At 42.0% G+C, this 21,479-nt stretch overlaps 1 protein-coding gene across 1 annotated transcript in view; it reads right to left on the reverse strand.

The window, feature by feature from the left end:
• Positions 1-21,479, reverse strand: part of FAM193A (family with sequence similarity 193 member A) — a 159,440-nt gene that overhangs the window by 113,215 nt on the left and 24,746 nt on the right. Inside the window, exon 2 of the mRNA XM_075992888.1 lies at positions 1,076-1,321. Coding sequence (XP_075849003.1) covers positions 1,076-1,321 — 246 coding nt within the window. The remainder of the gene's footprint in view (positions 1-1,075; positions 1,322-21,479) is intronic.

The following is a 21,479-nucleotide window of genomic DNA, read 5'->3' on the forward strand; positions in this document are numbered from 1 at the left end:
AGAAAGAAGAGGGAAGGGGAGGGGGAGGGGGAAGAAAGAAAGAGGAAAGAAAGGGAAGGGGGGAGGGAAGGGTAGGGTAGGGTTCTGGCAGCAAAGAGACCCCAAGGATCAGCTAGCTATTAAAGCACTACTACAGAAACTGGCACTAGAGTTGAGGCACTGCCTTCAAGGAGTCGTTGACTTAGTGGCTGGTGGCAAGCAGCAAGCAGGTGGACACCCACACTGTACAAAAGCAAAGTACTCCAGGAATAGCTTGGAAGCAGTCCCACATTAGAAAACAGAACAGCAGTGAATGCTGATTGTTACTGGCCGTGTGTAGCAAGGTAAAGACAATAATAGCTCAGAAAAAAATTAGCTGTTTACAAGCAGAATGTCAAAGGGAAGAGAAAACCCCAGGGGCTTAAAATGGTTGCAAAAGCCAATTCCTTCTAGAACTCAAATAGATTTGAAAGCCTTTTTTTTTTTAAATTATTTTTCTTTCTTTACTCAACATTATACTAACAAGGCAAAAAAAAAAAAAACCTTTTTGGAATAAGGACCCACTGGGACTCAGGCTAAGTCGAAGATGAGATTACAGGTGTGGTCCTCCCAACCAAGCCTGAGGGCCTCAAGGCTGCCAGGGTCCAGATGAGGTGTGGAATCAAGGGAAGGGAAGGGGGAGCCAGGCTAGAGAATTTTATCAGGGAAAGAATATCAGGTGAGTTATCTGTACATGGAATTGTCTAGAACTAAACACAAGAAAAGCCCACTAGCTTTTCAGGAAACTGCATCACCAAAGAAATTCTAAGTCTAAAATAGCTGAAAAGACCCTTTGAGTCCCCACATCATGGTGACCAAGTGTGTCCAGGATAGGGGGGTGGATACCCTACCACCTACTGCAGGTGTGGCCAAAGAAGACCAGAAGGAACATCCCAGAGGGTAAGGCATAGGCCAGAAGATGGTGCAGGAGAGCATGCCCCTGAAGGCAAATGCAGATCAATTTCTTTCACTGCCAGTTGGCCCCAAACCCACAGGGGAGAAGCCAGTAAGTCAGTGAGCCCGCGCTGTCCCGCTGGCCATGCTGGCAGCCACTCACCACTGGCTGGTCAAGGCCACCGTGCCTCTCCTCCTTCTCCACAGTCCTGCGGCAGTCTGGGCACACCCACAGCGGCAGGTGCAGCACGCTGTTGCCCTTGGGAGCCATGGAAAGGGCCAGTTTGCTCGCAGTCTTAATTCCACTCTCTAAGAATGAAGAATCTTTCCGTTCACTTCTGCATAGAAGACAGTAATCCCCAGCGGGGTAGGGTGGTGTCCTATGATTCATGCCAAAACTAAAAGGAGTCTGGAATAGAAAAAAAAAAAAATTCTGTTTTCAAAACCAGATAGACAAAGCCAGGATTCTTAAAAGATATATCTAGTTCTAAATTTAAAATGCATTGTATGTTTATATAGAGAAACATAATATAGGAAACTTGTTGAATAAAACTGAACCTTATGTTCTAGAAACTTATAATACCTCAAATAAAATAGTAATACCATCAAGAAAATCTTAGTAGGAATTAGAAAACTGTTCACATAACCCCTTCACCTTGACTTCTGTATCACCTCCCCTCAGGTGCTGGAAATGGTCAATTTTCAGACTATGAGAAAGCACCATCAACAAAGTTTGAAGTCACTATTCTACAGGCATCTGCAGCCAAGCAGGGCTCAAGCCAGAGGCAGCAATTCTGGCTTAAGCCTGTCTACTAATCCAAAGCATCTATGAGATGGGCTGTCTAAATTCTAGGTTCAAGATAAACAGGAGCCTCCTGGCAGCCTATACCGAAGATCCCACTCCCCTCTGAGCTCAGCAATGATAATTATGAATTCATCTCCAGCTACCTGATTTCAACATAACTATGGGGTGAAGGTGAGGATTGGTTGAAGAGGCAAGATTACACCTTAGTACCTCTCTGAAAAAACTACCATCCACCCTATCAGAAAAGTAAAATTAGCCTTAAAAACACACAAACACAGAAAAAGAAACCAACGCTCACAGGTCTGGAAACAGTCCTAAAGTACCAAGGCCAGCAAGTGGAGGGGCCAAGATCTTAACCCAAATCAGCATGATCCCAAGATAGGCCCATCACACAGCGCTACCTCTGCACCTCATAAGGACCCACCCTGCAAATCCCGAGAAGAGACTCAAGAGCAGCAAACTTGGGCAACAAGACAGCAGAGAAGCCATAGGCAGCCACTGTTCTGCCTGTGCTCAGAGCCAGGCACGCCGTAGGGTTAAGGCGACAGACCCATCAGTCTCTAATGTGATGGGAGTGCACCTGCCCAGTGTACACCAGTGGGGAGTAGGGTCTCCAGCTGTCCCCAAGCTCCTTCAGGACCCAGCTGGGCCTGTCTAGCCAGACTTGAAGCTCCTCCCTCAGCCTGGAGGTTCCCTCTCTGGACTGGCCCCACAGCCCACTGAGAGCTCTCACACCCATCCCAGGCTCTATTTCTAAAGTTCCCAACTGGCCAACAGGTGGCAGGTACTTCAACAGGGGGCTGAACGAATAAATCAACAAACCAGTGACTGAAAGAATGAATAAGCACCACTGAGACTCAAAAGATACCCAGTGGTATTCTTATGTGCTTTTATAAGTCAGTAATCAAAACTGCTTACTCCTGTCACAGGGTTCCCAAACCAGCTCAGCAGCCATTTGAATGTCTGGGGTACTAGGGGAGAAAACCGGGTGGTAGCCCGGTAGCACCCAGTGGTATCCTGGAAAGCTCCAGACTGCTTCTCAAACCACCAAATACCAAGAGGGTCAATGTCTTTTCCTTATCAATGATCCCAGAAGTCTAAATTATGATAAATTTTTTTTAAAAAAGAAAGAAAATTCACACTGTAAAGCCATCTTGTTTCCCTAGGTCCTAGAAAACCCCCATCACCGAACGGTCACAACCATCACACTTCTCCATGGCTCCATGGATACAAAGGTCCTCAAACCTAAAATCATAACAGAGCTGACTTGAGAGCGCCCCACACTCACGGATCATCCAGGATGTACCGGGAGTGTACCACATGCCCAGGGACTGGTACAGGGGTGAATAAAACAAAGATCTCTCTGCCCTTGTCAAAGACAAAGACAATAAATAAGACAGCTAAGTAGAAAAAGTAACACCAGAGAGTGGTAACTGATAAGGAGAAAAACATAAAGCAGGAAAGAGCATCTGGTGCTGGGAAAGGTGCCCTTTCATTTGGGGTGGAGAGGGCCTCCCTGAGAAGTGACTGAAGGAGACACGTGAAGAACCTGGAAAGAGCCTAGCTAAGAGCAAACACAAAGGCCCTAAGGCAGCGGGTGGTGGGGTAGTGGTGGGGGACACAGAGTAGTGGGAGAAGAGATAGCAGGGCAAGGAGCTGCAGTGGGATTCTGAGGCCATGTGTAAAGAAAGGACGGCAAGGGAACAACGAAGGACACAAGACTATCTGCCTGCAGGAGGCAGAAGGCAGTGGCTAGGACCAAGGCTGCAGGAAGCAGAGCTAACAAGATGCTAACAGGCCAGGGGTGAGAGAAGGAGGGGAGTCAAGGGCAACTCCAAGTTTCTGGGCTGAGCATGAATTGTTAGGTATTCACGAAAATATATTTCTGTATGTTTTCATTCCTCCAAATAAATTTGAGGTTAGTTGTGGGACATGGGTAGAAGGAGTCTGGTCCTTTCAAGGCTTGCCTGTAAGCTCTGTAAGGCAGAATCAGAGCACCTCTCATCTTCCCCACTACTGAGGCAATGCCTTCTAAGCATGCTACCTAGTATCCTATTGTGCTGTAAGATTTTCCCACTGTGGCTAGTGGGAACACAAATGATTCCAGGCCCTGTATGAGCTCCAAGGATTGTTCCAGTACTTCCAGGGCTCAAAGAATTTCCTCCCATGCATGTGCTCATCAGTACTCAGCTAAAGACTTCAGGAGAACCCTATTTATATCTCCAGAGCATGCTCTCTTTGCAGCTCTCTCCTCTCTGGTACTTTGTTCTGCAAATTTACTTTGGCTTCCCCAAATTCACAACTCAGTACCCCAACTCAAGGAAATCATCAGGCTCTGGACTACTCCCCAAGCCATGGCCTACAATCTCTCTCCAGGCAGCAAGCTACAACAATCCTAGGGGTCACCTAGTTTGTTTTCCTTCTCTTAGGGATCACTGTCCTCCTACCTGTAGTCCAATGTTAGAAAAGTGTTATTTGCTATATTTTGTCCTTTGTGTAGTTGTTTAAGGCAGGAGGATAAATCCAGTTCCAGTTACATCTTGCTTGGAAATAGAAGCCCAATTACATTTATTCTTAAAAATTAATGTACCACTGGGCTGGGCACGGTGGTTCATGCCTGTACCCATAGCATTCTGGGAGGCCGAGGCAGGAGGATTGCTCGAGGTCAGGAGTTTGAAACCAGTGTAAGCAAGAGCGAGACCCCGTCTCTAATAAAAATAGAAAGAAATTAATTGGCCAACTAAAAATATATAGAAAAAATTAACTGGGCATGGTTGCGCATGCCTGTAGTCCCAGCTACTTGGGAGGCTGAGGCAGAAGAATTGCTTGAGCCCAGGAGTTTGAGGTTGCTGTGAGCTAGGCTGATGCCACGGCACTCTAGCCCGGGTAACAGAGTGAAACTGTCTCAAAAAAAAAAAAAAAAAAAAAAACTAATGTACCAGAATGAACATTATACTAGTGTCCCCAAAATCCTATACACATATAGATTAAATGTATAAAGATATAAAATGTGTATATATTAATGTAAGGGACTAAAGTAACCCAGAAAATTTTCCATAGGAAAATGTATGTTAATACATATTTCTAAAATGGCAATATTGCTAAAAACACTACCAGAATACCACTAACAACTGAATACTATACCTATAATGTATTTTACCCTTTCTGAGTAAACTGGTTTTCTACCCTCAAGTAAAAGTTGTCATCTGGGCCAGGCAAGTGGCTCACACCTGTAATCCTAGCATTTCATGAGGTGGAGGTGTGAGGACTGCTTAAGGCCAGGACTTTAGACCAGCCTGCGCAACACAGTGAGACCTCATCTCTTCCCCCTCCACCAAAAAGTTGCCAGCTGTGGCCAGTGTGTGTACGCATGTGCGTGTGTGTGCATGTGTGTGTGTGTGAGAGAGAGACACGTGTATAATAAAAGAGGCTAAACCATAATCACATTTGTTTTCTTGGTAGGTTTATATTCCAGTTCTGAAAGTAGGTTCCAAAAAGAAATTCCAAATTAAACATGAAAAACTCAGACTCACAAAAAAGGCTTTTATAGGTAAACTTCTTACAAACATGAAGAAAAAAGTGTCATTTTGGGGTTTAAAAACAATAAAAGAGCTTCTCAAGTGACAGTGGCACATCCCAGATTATACTGTCCTAGGAAGGCTAACACACAATGCACACAAAACAACTGTGCCTGTGCTGGTGCCATTCTCATCTCCTGCCGCCCAGGCTTCAGGTCTGTCTGTCCGCATATATCCTCTGTCTCCTGTCAAACCCATCTCACATTGCACATGTGACCACAACATCCTCTGCCTTACACCCTTCAATTGGTCGCATTGCCTAAAAGGACCAAGTTCTCAGCAAAGGTGAAAGCATGACATGCAACTCCTGTGACCCTGCATAATTATTCGGTTGAAACTTATTACACACTCCTGCCTCATCCAACTATGTGCCTTTATTGCTTCCTTCCACCCTAAAACACCAATCTCCCCTTCCTTTACCAGACAACTTCTAGGCATCCCTTTCGAACCCCACTGTGGTATCACTTTTTTTTGTGAATTTTGCTCCCTACCCCTAAACCAATACATGTCACCATATAGCTAATTACTCTAAATACAAGTCCTATACAACTTCTGTGATACAGACTATCGTACATTCACTACACCACAAAATTACCTTCCACATGTCCATCTTCTCATCAGACACTCAACGCTTTTAAAACGCCATAATGCACCCCACATCCAGCAGGCACCCAGGAAGTAAGTGTCATTGAGGGAACTAAAATAAGTCCAACCAATAACCCACATTACCTTACCTACCTCAACCATAATTTTCTGGATTTTTTTTTCTTATTTTTTTTTTATTTCGGCATTTTATGGGGATACAGATTTTAAAGTTTCAATAAATGCCCTTTCTCCCCTCCCAATTTTCTGGATTTTTATACACTACCTTTTACTAGCTGCCTGCATTGAAGTCCAGGGATCACTATATGTGTTATAACTAAAATCACTATATGTGTGGTCACTAAAATACCTGCAACCTTCTCTGTCCCTTTCCTGAACTCAGCTTTCCAAAGCACATGCAGGTTCTTTGAGCAAGAGGCACTGCTTGCCTTAATATTAATACTTAAGACCTTTTCCACGTAGTTACAAAAAAATTGTAACTCTATACAAATGCAGTTGCCCTGTTTTAAGTCTATTAAACAATATAATTACTATTTGTTTTGATGCCACTTATCCAGAAGAAAAAAAAATGTCTAAGCAATCTTCAGAAAAAGTCCAGATGCCAGGATAAGTTTAGCATTACTGCTCTGTCATCTGATAGCACAGCAAATATTTGTAAAATACTTCAGGCCTCTATATTCAAGTACCATACAGCAAAAGGGAAAAATAACTTGAATTTATTAACAGCAGCAGACTTACAGCTCTGAAAATATGTATGTCTAACATATTACTCTTTAACAATCTTTAAAATACAAGTAATCTATTAAGGTCAAATAAAAAGTTGATACTGGCTGGGCGTGGTGGCTCATACCTGTTACCCCAAAGCTTTGGGAGACCAAGGCAGGAGGATCACTTGAGGCCAGGAGGTCTAGACTAGCCTGAGCAACACAGTGAGACCCTGTCTCTACAAAATTAAAAATAAAAAATGACGCTGGGCGTGGTGGCTCATGCCTATAATCCTAGCACTCTCGGAGGCCAAAGCAGGAGGATCACTCAAGGTCAGGAGTTCAAGACCAGCCTGAGCAAGGGTGAGGCCCCGTCTCTACTAAAAATAGAAGGAAATTAGCTGGACAACTAAAAAAATATATATAAAAAATTAGCCAGGCATGGTGGTGCATGCCTGTAGTACCTGCTACTCAGGAAGCTAAGGCAGAAGGATTGCTTAAGGCCAGCAATTTGAGGTTGCTGTGAGATAGGCTGATGCCACGGCACTCTAGTCTTGCAACAGAGCAAGACTCTGTCCCCCCCACCAAAAAAAAGGCCATGGTGGTGTACACCTGTATTTCCAGCTACTTGGGAGGCTAAGGTAGGAGAACTGCCCGAGCCTGGCAGTTGGGTGCTGCAACAAGCTACGACGACACCACTGCACTCCAGCAGAGGCAACACAGCGAGACCCTGTCTCTAAATAAAAAATTTTTTAATTAGCCAGGTGTGGTGGCCAGTGTGCCTGTAATCCTGACTCCCCAGGAGCTGGAGGTTGCAGCTTGGGCAACAGTGAGACCTTGCCTCTAAGGAATAAATCAATAATTTTCAAAAGTTGACATCAAAGGCTACTTACTAACTTCTCAGACTGCAGTTTGCATCCCCTTCAAAATCTGAAGGTACTTGAAAATCAGAGTAACTAGCCATTTTGTATACAATGTTAATAGTCTTCATAGCAATACCTAGAAATCACAATAGGGTAAAATAAAACCACTTATATAAAACAGAGGCTGGAAAAGGCTTTTATTCAGAGAACTGAAAAATGGGAACAATTTGAAAATTAAGTGACCTGCAGACATTCCAAAGCAGTCATGTGCACACCTGGGGCTCCATGCCCCATTTCTCTCCCAAGGACTTTATGGGGTAGAAACACTCACAAAACTGTTCAGAGAAGGGTGACTGAATAGACACTAAATCTCCATCTATGGAGTGGAAGCGCTGCAAACAAAATAGTAAAATGAAATGTCACACTGCTACAGTCTTTACTGGGAAGAGGGAGGAGGATGGAATTAGGAAAATTCATTTTATTTTGTGTTCTCTGTTTAACTTAAAAATTTCTCAATGAGCATGCATTACTTTATCATCAGAAAAGCAAACTGCCCTAAAAAGAGGACTTCTGGAAGCTGAAGAGTAGGCCAGCTGGTAATGTGCAGGAACTAATAAATTCAACCCTCTCTCAGCAGAGAAGGACATGTCTTAGGGCAGGGGTCATCAAACTTTTTAAACAGGGGACCAGTTCACTGTCCCTCAGGACTGTTGGAGAGTGCGCACTGTGGGCCTGGGACGAGTCAGCTGCTAAGCAGGACAGGCAGCGGCAGCAAAAACACCCAGCGGGCGGGCCGGATAAATGTCCTAGGCGGGTCACATGTGGAAATCAGGCCATAGTTTAAGGACACCTGTCTTAGGGTCTCAGGGTCCCCAGCACTCACCCCTGTGCCACGCACAGAGCAAGGAGACTGAGGGCTCCCTGCTAGTTCTGACTCACAGCTCATTATTTCATCCACATCTGACAGACCCCACTGAGGCAGACAGCACCCTGCAGCTATGGCTTGCCTCTCCACTGCCTCCACTTGAAGACCACAGCACTAATGAGACACACTCTAGGGCTGACAGGAACTCTTGAAGGGTCCGGTAACAAACTTTTTAAATTTTACCAAGAGAAGATAACTGGTAAAACACCATTAGGTAAGGAATGGTAAACCAACCTAACCATAGGCAAGACAATTCACTTCACAGTTAGAAGCTTTACCTTTGTTTGATTCTAATAAAGTTAGGCCTAAGGCACAAAAATTCTTGCATTTATAGTGAAAAGGTAGGTATTTTACTATCAGAATTTCTGGAAACATATTTCATTTTGAGTATTTTTAAACTATAATCTCGTATTTGGATTTTAAAAAAAGATTATGTTTTCTACAAATATATGCTTAAACATTCTTTCTGATATTAAGTATGAGATATATATGGCTACATATATAATTTTGTCCTTTTTATTTTACTATTATTTTTTAATATAATTATTTTAAAACTTTTTTTATAATTTTCTTTTTCTTACTTTTTCTTTCACAGTATCACCATAGTCTGATAGAATTGTAACTGTAAGATACAATGCTTACTATTATATATAAACATTAGAAAATTTAACAAAAATCTATACCAAACAGCTTTTGAAATCTCTATTTTTAACCTTGACAATCACACTTCAATATTACTAACAAGCCTGATTTAAAAAAAGCAAAGTCAAATTGGGCACAGTAGTGCACATCTGTGGTCAGTCTCAGCTACTCGGGAGGCTGAGGTGGGAGGATCACTTGATCGCAGGAATTCAAGGCTGTTGGGCAATATAATCATGCCTGCAAAACAGCCACTCAAGCCTGGGCAACATATCAAGACCTCATCTCTCTTAAAAAAATTAAAAAAAAATAGTAAAGTCAAGAGAAATCTTAGATAGCTTTAAGCTTATCCCCAAAGTCTAATACAAGACTAGAGCTACACATTCAATTTGGTAGCTACTGGTCACACGTGGGTATTGCGCACTTGAAATGTGGTTAAGTCCAAATTGAGATGCGCCTTGAGTATAAAATACAAACCAGATTTCAAAGACTTAGTATGAAAAAAAGATTTTCTTTTTGAGACAAGGTCTTACTCTGTAAGGACAAATACTATTAAGGCTGATCAAGGAAAAAAGGGAAAAAGGACAAAAAACCAGGGTAAAAAATGAAAATGTTGTTACAGATTAAACAGTCATTTAAAATAATATAGATACTGTCCATATCTTTAGGTCAAACTTTAATTTTATTTATTTATTTTTAAATTTTCTCTTCATATACTTTATCTCAGCATCTATAGGTCAAATTTTAGGTTAAAAGTTTTTTGGGCTTTTTAATTCCTCAGTGTAGGGGAATAGGTGAAAGTTTGATGAAGTGCTCAAACAATTCCTAGAAAAATACAACTGACCAAAATAGATAAAAGAGAAACCAAAGCAATACTCTAATTATTAAATAAACTCAACCAGGCAGGGTGTCATGACTTACGCCTGTAATCCTAGCACTCTGGGAGGCAAAGGTGGAAGGATCACTTGAGGCCAGGAAGACGTCTGAGACCAGCCTGAGCAAGAGCCACACCACCATCTCTACAAAAAAATAGAAAAAAGTAGCCAGGCATGGGGGTACACGCCTGTAGTTCCAACTACTCGGGAGGCTGAGACACAAGAATCACTTCAACCCAGGAGTTCAAGGTTGTAGTGAGCTATGACGATGTCACTGTCCCCTAGCCCAGGCAACACAGTAAGACTGTCTCAGAAAAAAAAATAATAATGCAGGCTCTAAAGCCAGACTTGCCATCATTTACTAGCCATGTCAACATAGCTCAGCTTCCTCAACTGAAAATGAGCACAATATCACCACTGGCCTCACAGACTTGCCATGAGGAGTAAGTGAATTCACACATGTAAGTGCTTAAAGCCACTCTCCTGGTATGTGGTAAGAGATTCTCAAGAGACAGCCAGCATAATGGTTAATAAGGGATAACTTGTGTTTTGCACATGAGAAATATCGGCTCCTTGAAGAAGTCACTGTTTTTGCTCTAGTCAAATCAATGTCACCTGACCACCAAGGCTCTAAGGCTGAATAAAATAAAAATTCCTGTAGACCAAAGAGCTCAAAACCATTCCACCAATGCACCATATTCCTACTATCTGAAGGCACATTTTTGAAATTACTCTGTTTGGGGTTAATATACATTTTACTTTTTAAAATATTCATTCTATGTTATTATTTATTTTTATTTTTTGTTGATGACCTTTTGTGAATGTGGATGTTTTTAGAGTTAACTAAAATTAAGCAACAAGAGAAGAGATTTTCAAGAGGTGAAATCCCTGGAAGCCTCCCCACAGAGACATGCCTAATAAAGGGGCTGCAGAGATCCTAAACCAAAGGCCATCTACTCAGACCCATGCGTGAAAGCTCTGGGCCAGGCCATGCTGAAGAGCAATCACAATGGAACAAAAGAAGTAGCCAAGTGTCTGTTCTCACGCGATGGTCTATGACCAATGCAAACAAAGGTAAATGCAAATAGAACATGTTACCAGAAACATACAAATAGAAATAAACCTTGTAAGGTTAGAAAATACAGGTGACCACTGCACAACACAGAGGTTAGGGGAACTGACACTCAATGCAGTCAAAAATCTGTGTAAAACTTTTGAGTCCCCCAAAACTTAACTATTAATAACCTACTGTTGACCAGAAGAATCCTTACCAGTAACATAGACTGTCAATTAACACATTTTATATACATATTATATACTGTATTCTTACAATAAAGTAAGCTAGGGAAAAGAAAATGCTATTAAGAAACTCACAAGAAAGTTATGTATTACTATAAATATCAATATCAATATATAATTAATATAAATATTAATATATTCATTAAGTGGAAGTGGATCATAAAGGTCTTCATCCTCATCTTCATGTAGAGGAGGAGGAAGAGGAAGAGATTTGTCTTGTCTCAGGGTGGCAGAGACGGAAGAGGTAGAGGAGATAGAAGGGGAGGCAAGAAAGGCAGGTACACTTAATAATGTAACTTTTACTGAAAAAAATCCATACATAAGCAGACACATACAGTTCTCCTACATTCCTATTTCTTCTATGCAGCGCACTCTGTTTCCTGAAGACCTACAAGGTGCCACAGATGGATCCAAACACCAAATATATGCTTTGGCTCTTGGGAAAATGGCATGACAGCAAACTGTTTCAATATAATGAAAATTAAAAGTATGAATGTAAAAATATGTAGATGTTGCTACTGAAGCACAGAGATGTGATGCATTGCTAAGTGCTAAATGTGCCAGGTATTGTGCTAAATGCTACACACGTATTTTCTCTTTCCACCCTTACAATGACTCTTAAGGTAGGCACTATTACCCTACTGAAAACTAAGGAACAGAACCGTTAAATAACTTCACCTAACATCACAGAACTAACATGTGAATCCAGGCAGTCTGAATCTGGGACCTGGACTCACCAACACTACACAATTAACGGCCTCTCTCCAAATATTCCCAATGCTTACTTGATGGGCTCATGAAGAACACGGCAGCAAGAATGGGTGGGGGAGATAAGTGTGCTCAATAGCACAGACTCTTATCAAGGACAATCTGGCTGCCACCACTGTTTTTGTTTGTTTGTTTGTTTGTTTTTTGTTTTTGAGACAAAGTCTCACTCTGTTGCCCACGCTAGAGTGAGTGCCCTGACGTCACCCTAGCTCACAGCAACTTCAAACTCCTGGGCTCAAGCAATCCTACTGTCTCAGCCTCCCGAGTAGCTGAGACGACAGGCATGTGCCACCATGCCCAGCTAATTTTTCTATATATATTAATTGGCCAATTAATTTCTATTTATTGTAGAGACGGGGTCTCGCTCTTGCTCAGTTTGGTTTCTAACTCCTGACCTTGAGCAATCTGCCCGCCTCAGCCTCCCAGAGTGCTAGGATTACAGGGGTGAGCCACCATGCCTGGCCACACCACCACTGTTGATATGCAAACTGCACAATACCTAAGGAGATAAGCAGTTGCTGGGTAGCAGGTTCATTACATTGAACCCTTTCATCACAGAGGGGACTGTGATTTGTCCTCCCTAGAAGAGACAATTATTCTTGATATAGATTTGCTTTCTGTATCAGTCACGGTCAAGACACAGAAACTACATAGGAATTTGAACAGAGATAGTTTAGCATTTTTAAAAAAGTATTAACTAAGGCCGGGTGCGGTGGCTCACACCTGTAATCCTAGCACTCTGAGAGGCCGAGGCGGGAGGATCGATAAGGTCAGGAGTTCGAAACCAGCCTGAACAAGAGTGAGACCCCCGTCTCTACTAAAAATAGAAAGAAATTAATTGGCCAACTAAAAATATATAGAAAAAAATTAGCCGGGCATGGTGGCGCATGCCTGTAGTCCCAGCTACTCAGGAGGCTGAGGCAGGGGGATCACTTGAGCTCAGGAGTTTGAGGTTGCTGTAAGCTAGGCTGATGCCACAGCACTCTATCCTGGGCAACAGAGTGAGACTCTGTCCCGCCCCCCCCCCAAAAAAAGTATTAACTAGTAACTACTAAAGGGTAAAGAACCAGATCAGCAGATACAGGGAGCATCCACTACCCCTAGGTTTGAGGCAGAATACCCAAAGAAGAAACAAATGAGGAAGAGTCCCCTCCACATCACCTACCATCAAGGGTGTGATTCGGACATCACTGGAGAGGGTGTGGCTGGAACCCATGGGATAGAAAAATCTGCTGAGGTGCCACAGGGTAAGCTGGCAAGCAGGAAACTGCCCTCTGGGGTGCCAATGAAACACACCAGAAAGCCACCTTCTGGGGTGCTAATGGAACTCAATGGGCAGCTGCCTATGGAAATGCGGCTGAACTCTCTGGGAAGCTAGATAAGGTATCAACAGAATTTGCCTGGAAGCTGCCATGGGGATATTAATGAAACTCGCTGTGGTGAGCACCACCAGATGCCCTGCTAGCGGGCTGAGCACCACAGGATCAAGAAGAGATGAGAGTACACCAGAACCAGAGATCAGAAGCCCAGCCTCCTGCAATGTCCTTAGAGCATCCCCTACTAACAAAACTTATTGTACCTGCTGGCAAAAGAGAAAGTTTACACAGTCCAGCTCAAGTATCACAAGTAGGGCACTGAAAAGTGAGTTTGGAGCTAAGAGGCAATAAATTGATAACTGGCACACCTTCCCTGCTGACATATGTGCTGGTTTTGATACACTGCCTCTCAGCTCCACATTTACCCTTTTTGCTTATTCAATGAAAATGGAGCTGGGCCCTGTATTATACATAGTTCTCCTTTGCCACCAGTAAGATGTTAAGCTTTGTCAGTAGAGGGAGCCAGAGGGACAATGTAGGAGCTAAGGGCTTTGCTTCCTGGTTCTGCAATGACAAGGCTGCCAGGCTCCCAGAGATTGCACTTCTTTTTCTTCCCCTGTCCAGACGGCAGTTTCTCCAATGGTAGGTGTCTGCAGGACACAGCTTTTCTAGTATTTGGCAACAGATGCTTTCCCCAGCTCTGGTTTTAGGAAGCAACAGCGTAGCGAGGAAACCCAGAGAGCACAGACCTGCACCCCAGCCTGGGTAACTGCTCCTGCACTCTCTCCTCAGCCTTATCCATGCCTCCACCCATTAGGGGTCCTGGAGAAGGGGCAACCCATCCTTCACCCCACACAGTGGCATGGAGCTTCCTCTGCCCAAGCCACATACCAAGTGTGTGAGTTCTCAGAGGGGAACTACTGCTAGAACAACTGACAGCAGCAGTGACTCTGCCCATCAACCTTAAATTTATTGGAGCCTTCCCACCGACATTACACACCCTGGGCTTCAAACCTATGGGGTGCCCTGACTGCCACTGCATATCCACCCACCTGTCTCAGCTTATCTGCACCTGACTGTCCATTTGCCTGGTGACTGTGGGCCACTTCCGGCCCAGGCAACCCTGCCAGCCAGTCAGCTGCAACCCTATCTTCTCCTCAGGTCTGAACCTCAACCTTTCAAAAGTGTCCTTCCCTGAGTACTAGCCATCAGCCCTAAGGTATCCATCCTTTAGGGCAAAGGGCTCCAACCTTTCTGGCACCAGGATCCATTTTCATGGAAGACAATTTTTCTACTGACAGGGGAGGGGGGCATGGTTTTGGGATGATTCAAGTAAATTACATTTATTGTGCACTTTATTTCTATTATTATTATGTTGTGATATATAATGAAATAATTATACAACTCACCATAGGTTGGGGACCTCTGCTTTAGAGTTCTCTTTCCAGTTTAGTTATTCTCCCGTTATAGCTTAATAATTCTTTTTTTTTTTTTTTTGAGACAGAGTCTCGTTTTGTTGCCCAGGCTAGAGTGAGTGCCGTGGCGGCAGCCTAGTTCACAGCAACCTCAAACTCCTGGGCTGAAGCAATCCTGCTGCCTCAGTCTCCCGAGTAGCTGGGACTACAGGCATGCGCATGCCATGCCCAGCTAATTTTTTCTATATATATTAGTTGGCCAATTAATTTCTTTGTATTTATAGTAGAGACGGGGTCTCAATCTTGCTCAGGCTGATTTGAACTCCTGACCTCGAGCAATCTGCCTGCCTCGGCCTCCCAGAGTGCTAGGATTACAGGCGTGAGCTACCGTGCCCGGCCAATAATTCTTTCTTTTTTTTTTTTTTTTCCGGCATATTATGGGGGTACAGATTTTAAAGTTTCAATAAATGCCCTTTCCCCCTCCCCCCACAAGTCTGAGTTTCCAGCATGACCATCCCCCAGATGGTGCACATCTCATTCATTATGTATGTATATACCCACCCCCCCGTCCCCCCTCCAACCTGCCCTATACCCTATTACTGTAGTACCTATGTGTCCACTTAGGTGCTGCTCAGTTAATACCAGTTTGCTGGTGAGTATATGTGGTGCTTGTTTTTCCATTCTTGGGATACTTCACTTAGTAGTATGGGTTCCAGCTCTAACCAGGAAAATATAAGATGTGCTATATCACCGTTGTTTCTTAGAGCTGAATAGTACTCCATGGTATACATATACCACATTTTATTAATCCATTCTTGGATTGATAGGCACTTGGGCTGTTTCCACAGCTTTGCAATTATGAACTGTGCTGCTATAAACATTCGAGTGCAGGTGTCTTTTTTGTAGAGTGTCATTGGATCTTTTGGGTAGATGCCCAGTAATGGGACTGCTGGATCAAATGGTAGATTCACTTGTATCGCTTTAAGGTATCTCCATATTGCTTTCCACAGAGGTTGAACTAGTTTTCAGTCCCACCAGTAGTGTAGGAGTGTTCCTCTCTCTCCGCATCCACGCCAGCATTTGTTATTTGGAGACTTTTTGATAAAGGCCATTCTCACTGGAGTTAAGTGATATCTCATTGTGGTTTTGATTTGCATTTCCCTGATGATTAGAGATGTTGAGCATTTTTTCATATGTTTGTTGGCTGTCTTCTTTAGAAAAGTTTCTGTTCAAGTCCTTTGCCCACTTTTTAATAGGGTTATTTGATTTTTTCTTGCTGATTTTCGTGAGTTCTAAGTATATTCTAGTTATCAGCCCCTTATCGGATGCGTAGGGTGCAAAAATTTTCTCCCATTCTGTAGGTTGTCTGTTTACTTTCATGACTGTTTCTTTGGCTATGCAGAAGCTTTTTAGTTTGATCATGTCCCATTTATTTATTTTTGTTGCTGCTGTGATTGCCTTTGGGGACTTCTTCATACACTCTTTGCCTAGGCCGATGTCTAGGAGAGTGTTCCCAACATTTTCCTCTAGAATTCTAATAGTTTCATACCTTAGGTTTAAGTCTATTATCCAGCGTGAGTTGATTTTTGTGAGAGGTGAAAGGTGTGGGTCCTGCTTTAGCCTTCTACAAGTGGCTATCCAATTTTCCCAGCACCATTTATTGAAGAGGGATTCTTTTCCCCAGCGTATGTTTTTGTCTGCTTTGTCAAAGATTAGATGGCTATATGAGAATGGTTTTATATCCGGATTCTCAAATCTGTTCCACTGGTCAATATTCCTATTTTTGTGCCAATACCAGATTGTTTTAATTACTACAGCTTTGTAGCATAGTTTGATATTTGGCATATTAATGCCTCCCATTTTGGTTTTGTTGCCTAGAATTGCTTTTGATATTCGGGGTCTTCTTTGGTTCCATATGAAGCGTAAAATTATTTTTTCTATATCTGAAGAATGCTGATGGGATTTTAATAGGTATTGCATTGAATCTAGATCAGTTTGGGTAGTATAGACATTTTAATGATGTTGAGTCTGCCGATCCACGAGCGTGGTATGGATTTCCATCTGTTTAAATCCTCTGCTATTTCCTTCCTCAGTGTTTCATGGTTCTCCCTGTAGAGGTCTTTTACCTCCTTAGTTAAGTATATTCCTAGGTACTTTAATTTCTTTGTTGCTATTGTGAAGGGAATTGAGTCTTTGATTTGGTTCTCAATTTGATTATTGTTGGCGTATATGAATGCCTCTGATTTCTGTGTATTGATTTTGTATCCTGAGACTTTACTAAATTCATTTGTCAGTTCCAGGAGTTTCTTGGTTGAATCTTTGGGGTTTTCTAAATATAATATCATATCATCAGCAAACAGTGAAAGTTTGATCTCTTCTGCCCTTATTTGGATACCTTTAATTCCACTTTCCTGTCTGACTGCTGTAGCCAGGACTTCCAGCACTATGTTGAATAGAAGTGGAGATAGTAGGCAGCCTTGTCTGGTTCCAATTCTAAGTGGGAATGCTTTCAATTTTTCCCCATTCAGTATGATGTTGGCTATGGGTCTGTCATATATAGCTTGTATCAGTTTTAGGTATGTTCCTTCTATGCCTATTAATAATTCTTTAATATAGTAAACTTTCCTTTTGTAAATTAAGGAGTGATTTTGTCTCCTAATGGGACAGACTGTAGCTGTTTGTTTCTCAATGTCACCAACTATGGACTCACTGAATATCTGTTATGACACTGTAGATCAAGTTGTTTGTTTTATGACAAAGTGAGTTAATAGGCTTCTGCCCATGGGATTCATTCATTTGGTCACATACCTCATCATCAGAGGCAACTGACTATAGAGACTGGTGGGATGGCCAACTGGGGACCCACAGCACCAGATAGGGAGAACTTTGGTGCCAAAAACCCATCCCCCAAATGCAGTACATATTCTGCACAACCAACCAATACACAGGACTTGTTCTCCTATGAAAGAGGGGTCTAAATCTGAGTATCATCTCTGTTATGCCTAATGACTAGTCCAGAAAAATCTCCCTCCCCCATCCATGACTTTGAATTCTGATAGTTCAGAAGTCTTAGTATCCAAGGGTTGAATAGTTGTACCAGGTGATAACAGTTTCGGTATATCACAAGTTGAGCCTGACCACCCAGACTCATGCCTCTGAGCCAACAGGTCAAAAACAAAGTTTAGAGTGTTGACTGGAATGACTTAAGTTATAAATGCCAGCATCCCAAGGAGGCAGAATCACAAAGAACTAGATATTTGGGGATATCCCATCAGGTTTAAAAAAACAAGCAAACAAAACTTGACCAGACTCACACTCACACCTGTAATCCTAGCACTCTGGGAGGCCAAGGTAGACGGATTGCTCAAGGTAGGGAGCTCGAAACTAGCCTGAGCAAGAGCAAGACCCCGTCTCTACTAAAAATAGAAAGAAATTAATTGGCCAACTAAAAATATATAGAAAAAATTAGCTGGGCATGGTGGCGCATGCCTATAGTCCCAGCTACTCAGGTGGCTGAGGCAGGAGGACTGCTTGAGCCCAGGAGTTTGAGGTTGCTGTGAGCTAGGCTGACTCTACAGCACACTAGCCTGGGTAACAGAGCCAGACTCTGTCTCAAAAAAAAACAAAAAAACTTGACCAAGGATACTAATGGTCAAGGGTAAAGAGAACATGAAACATGTAGAAGAACGCAAAAAGTTTATCTTTAAAAATATGTATTTCTGAACTATGCTTCCTTCCAAAATGTTGACACATCTTCCAAGAATAGCAATATTAATACTGATAAATTTTTCCAGCCATCTGAAGCATCTGAATTTGTCACAAAACAGAATGAAGAAAAATAAAATAAATAAAACAATTACCCCAGAACCCAGAATAAAACATTAGCCCAGAACCATATGTCCCTGCCCAAACAAAATTTAGTCAGCAATGATTTTGTTTTTATACCTACACATGCTTCTAAACAAAATATGCTTAAAGAATCAAGAACAGTGGGTCGGGGATGGTGGCTCATGCCTGTAATCCTAGCTCTCTGGGAGGCCAAGGCAGGAGGGTCACTTGAGCCCAGGAGTTTGAGGTTGCTGTGAGCTATGATGATGCCACTGCACTCTACCCAGGGCGACAGAGTCTCAAAAAAAAAAAAAAAAAAAATTGGGAAGAACAGACATCCTTGTCTTGTTCCTAATCCTAAGGGGAATTCTTTCCTTTTGGTCTTTCACCATTAAGCCTAATGTTAGTTATTATTTTTCATATATAACCTTTTGGTGCCAAGTGAAATGGTGTACTAAGAATTTTGAATTTGGGCTTGTGCCTCATGGTTACAAAAGTGTGTGTTACAGCCTGATGTTTATCTTCTTGTGCATTTCAGATAACATCAAAAAAATAAAAAAAATCAAGAACAGATTAAAAGAAATTAGTGGATGCAGACTAGCAGAATGCCTTTCATGTGTCTATTGGTGCCATTCACCATCAAGGGAAGACTAACATGAGTAGTTTGAACATCCCTAGTAGTTAACAGGAGAAACTGCAGAAAGGCAATATGATGTGAAGAGCCTGGGACTTCGGGGCCAGAATGCCTGGATTTGAACCCAACTCCATCTCCTAAAAAGCTGTGTAACTTTGAGAAGTCACTTAACCTTTATACTTTCTTCTCAAAAATAGGGATACCTCATATGGTGCTGAAAACATTTGTTTGATTTTTTAAATCAACACTGAACCCTATGGCTGCTTAGAAAACATTTATAGTTGACCCTTGAACAATATACGTTTGAAGTGTGTGTGTCCACTATTTTTTTTTTTTGAGGCAGAGTCTCACTTTGTTGCCCAGGCTAGAGTGAGTGCCGTGGTGTCAGCCTAGCTCACAGCAACCTCAAACTCCTGGGCTCAAGCAATCCTGCTGCCTCAGTCTCCCAAGTAGCTGGGACTACAGGCATGCACCACCATGCCCAGCTAATTTTTTCTATATATATTAGTTGGCCAATTAATTTCTTTGTATTTATAGTAGAGATGGGGTCTCGCTCTTGCTCAGGCTGGTTTTGAACTCCTGACCTCGAGCAATCTGCCCGTCTTGGCCTCCCAGAGAGCTAGGATTACAGGCGTGAGCCACCACGCCCAGCCTATGTCCACTTTTATGTGGATTTTTTCTATAAAAATTACACGCTGGTTATCAGAATTTATTAACATTAGTGTCACTAAAGTTGGTATTCAACCCCCTACTGCTAAATTTGACTGGCTTTGAAAAAAAATAAAAATAAAAAAAATATTAAAAAAAAAATTACAGGCTAAGTGTGCCTACCTCACCTGCCTCCCCTTCCACCTCCTCCACCTCTGCCTCTGCCACCCCTAAGACAGCAACACCAACCCTTCCTCTTCTTCCTCCGGCTACTCAAAGTGAAGACAATGAGGATAAAGACCTTTATGATGATCCACTTTCACTTCATGAATAGTAAATATATTTTCATTTCCATTTGAGTGTCTTAATAACACCTTTCCCTAGCTTACTTTATTGTAAGAATACAGTATATAATATATAAGATATGCATTAGTTGACTGTTTATGTTATTGATAAGTCAGTTTTCTGGTCAACAGCAGGCTGTTAATAGTTAAGTTTTAGGGGAGTTAAAAGTTAAACGCCCAGGCACAGTGTCTAGTGTCTGCAATGCCAGCTACTTGGGAGGCTGCAGCAGGGAGATCGCTGGAGCCTGGGAGTTCAAGGCTGTAGTAAGTTACCACCATGCCACTACACTACAACCTGGGTGAAAAGAGTGAGATACTGAGGCTTTAAAAAAAAAAAAAAAGGTCAATTGTACTTAAAATAGTCAGTACAACAGTGGTTGAAAGCTACTCAGTATTTACCCTTGAGCAACTAACTGACCCTCATAAACCTCAATTTCCTTATTTGGATTTTTTTTTTTTTTTTTTTTTTTTGAGACAGAGTCTCGCTTTGTTGCCCAGGCTAGAGTGAGTGCTGTGGCGTCAGCCTAGCTCACAGCAACCTCAAACTCCTGGGCTCGAGCGATCCTTCTGTCTCAGCCTCCTGAGTAGCTGGGACTACAGGCATGCGCCACTATGCCCGGCTAATTTTTATATATATATATATATATATATATATATTAGTTGGCCAATTAATTTTTTTCTATTTATAGTAGAGACGGGGTCTTGCTCTTGCTCAGGCTGGTTTTGAACTCCTGACCTTGAGCAATCCGCCCGCCTCGGCCTCCCAGAGAGCTAGGATTACAGGCGTGAGCCACCGCATCCGGCCTAATTTCCTTATTTGGTAATGATGGAAGATTAAAAAAATAAAAAGCTTACTCAGAGGGTTGCCATAGAATCAAATGAGATATTACAAGTAAAGTGCTTAATACAGAATCTAGCACACAGTAATTATTAGTCAAAATGGTAGCTATTTATTATCATTAAAATGACAAAATTTTAAACACAGGCAAAATAAAGCAGATAAATGCAAAGAAAATAAATGCAGGGGTAGCAATATTAAAATCAGAAAAATATTATAAGTAACAAAGATTATTTTGTTAATAATAAATAAGTACATATAATCTTAATGAAAACATGAAAGTCTTGACTCTTAATAGACGAATAAACATGTCAAAATATATAATGCAAAAACAATTAAAAATCGCCAGGTAAAAATTAACAGAATTTTGCAATGGTCAAACAGATCACCTATCCATCTATAACAAAGTAGACAAAAATATGAACGACAAATTCAAGTAAAGTGTAATTGTTGGATTTATGTCAAGCTTTAAACTCCACTGGATA

The sequence above is a fragment of the Microcebus murinus genome, chromosome 16 (assembly GCF_040939455.1).
Source record: "Microcebus murinus isolate Inina chromosome 16, M.murinus_Inina_mat1.0, whole genome shotgun sequence".
NCBI lineage: Eukaryota > Metazoa > Chordata > Mammalia > Primates > Cheirogaleidae > Microcebus > Microcebus murinus.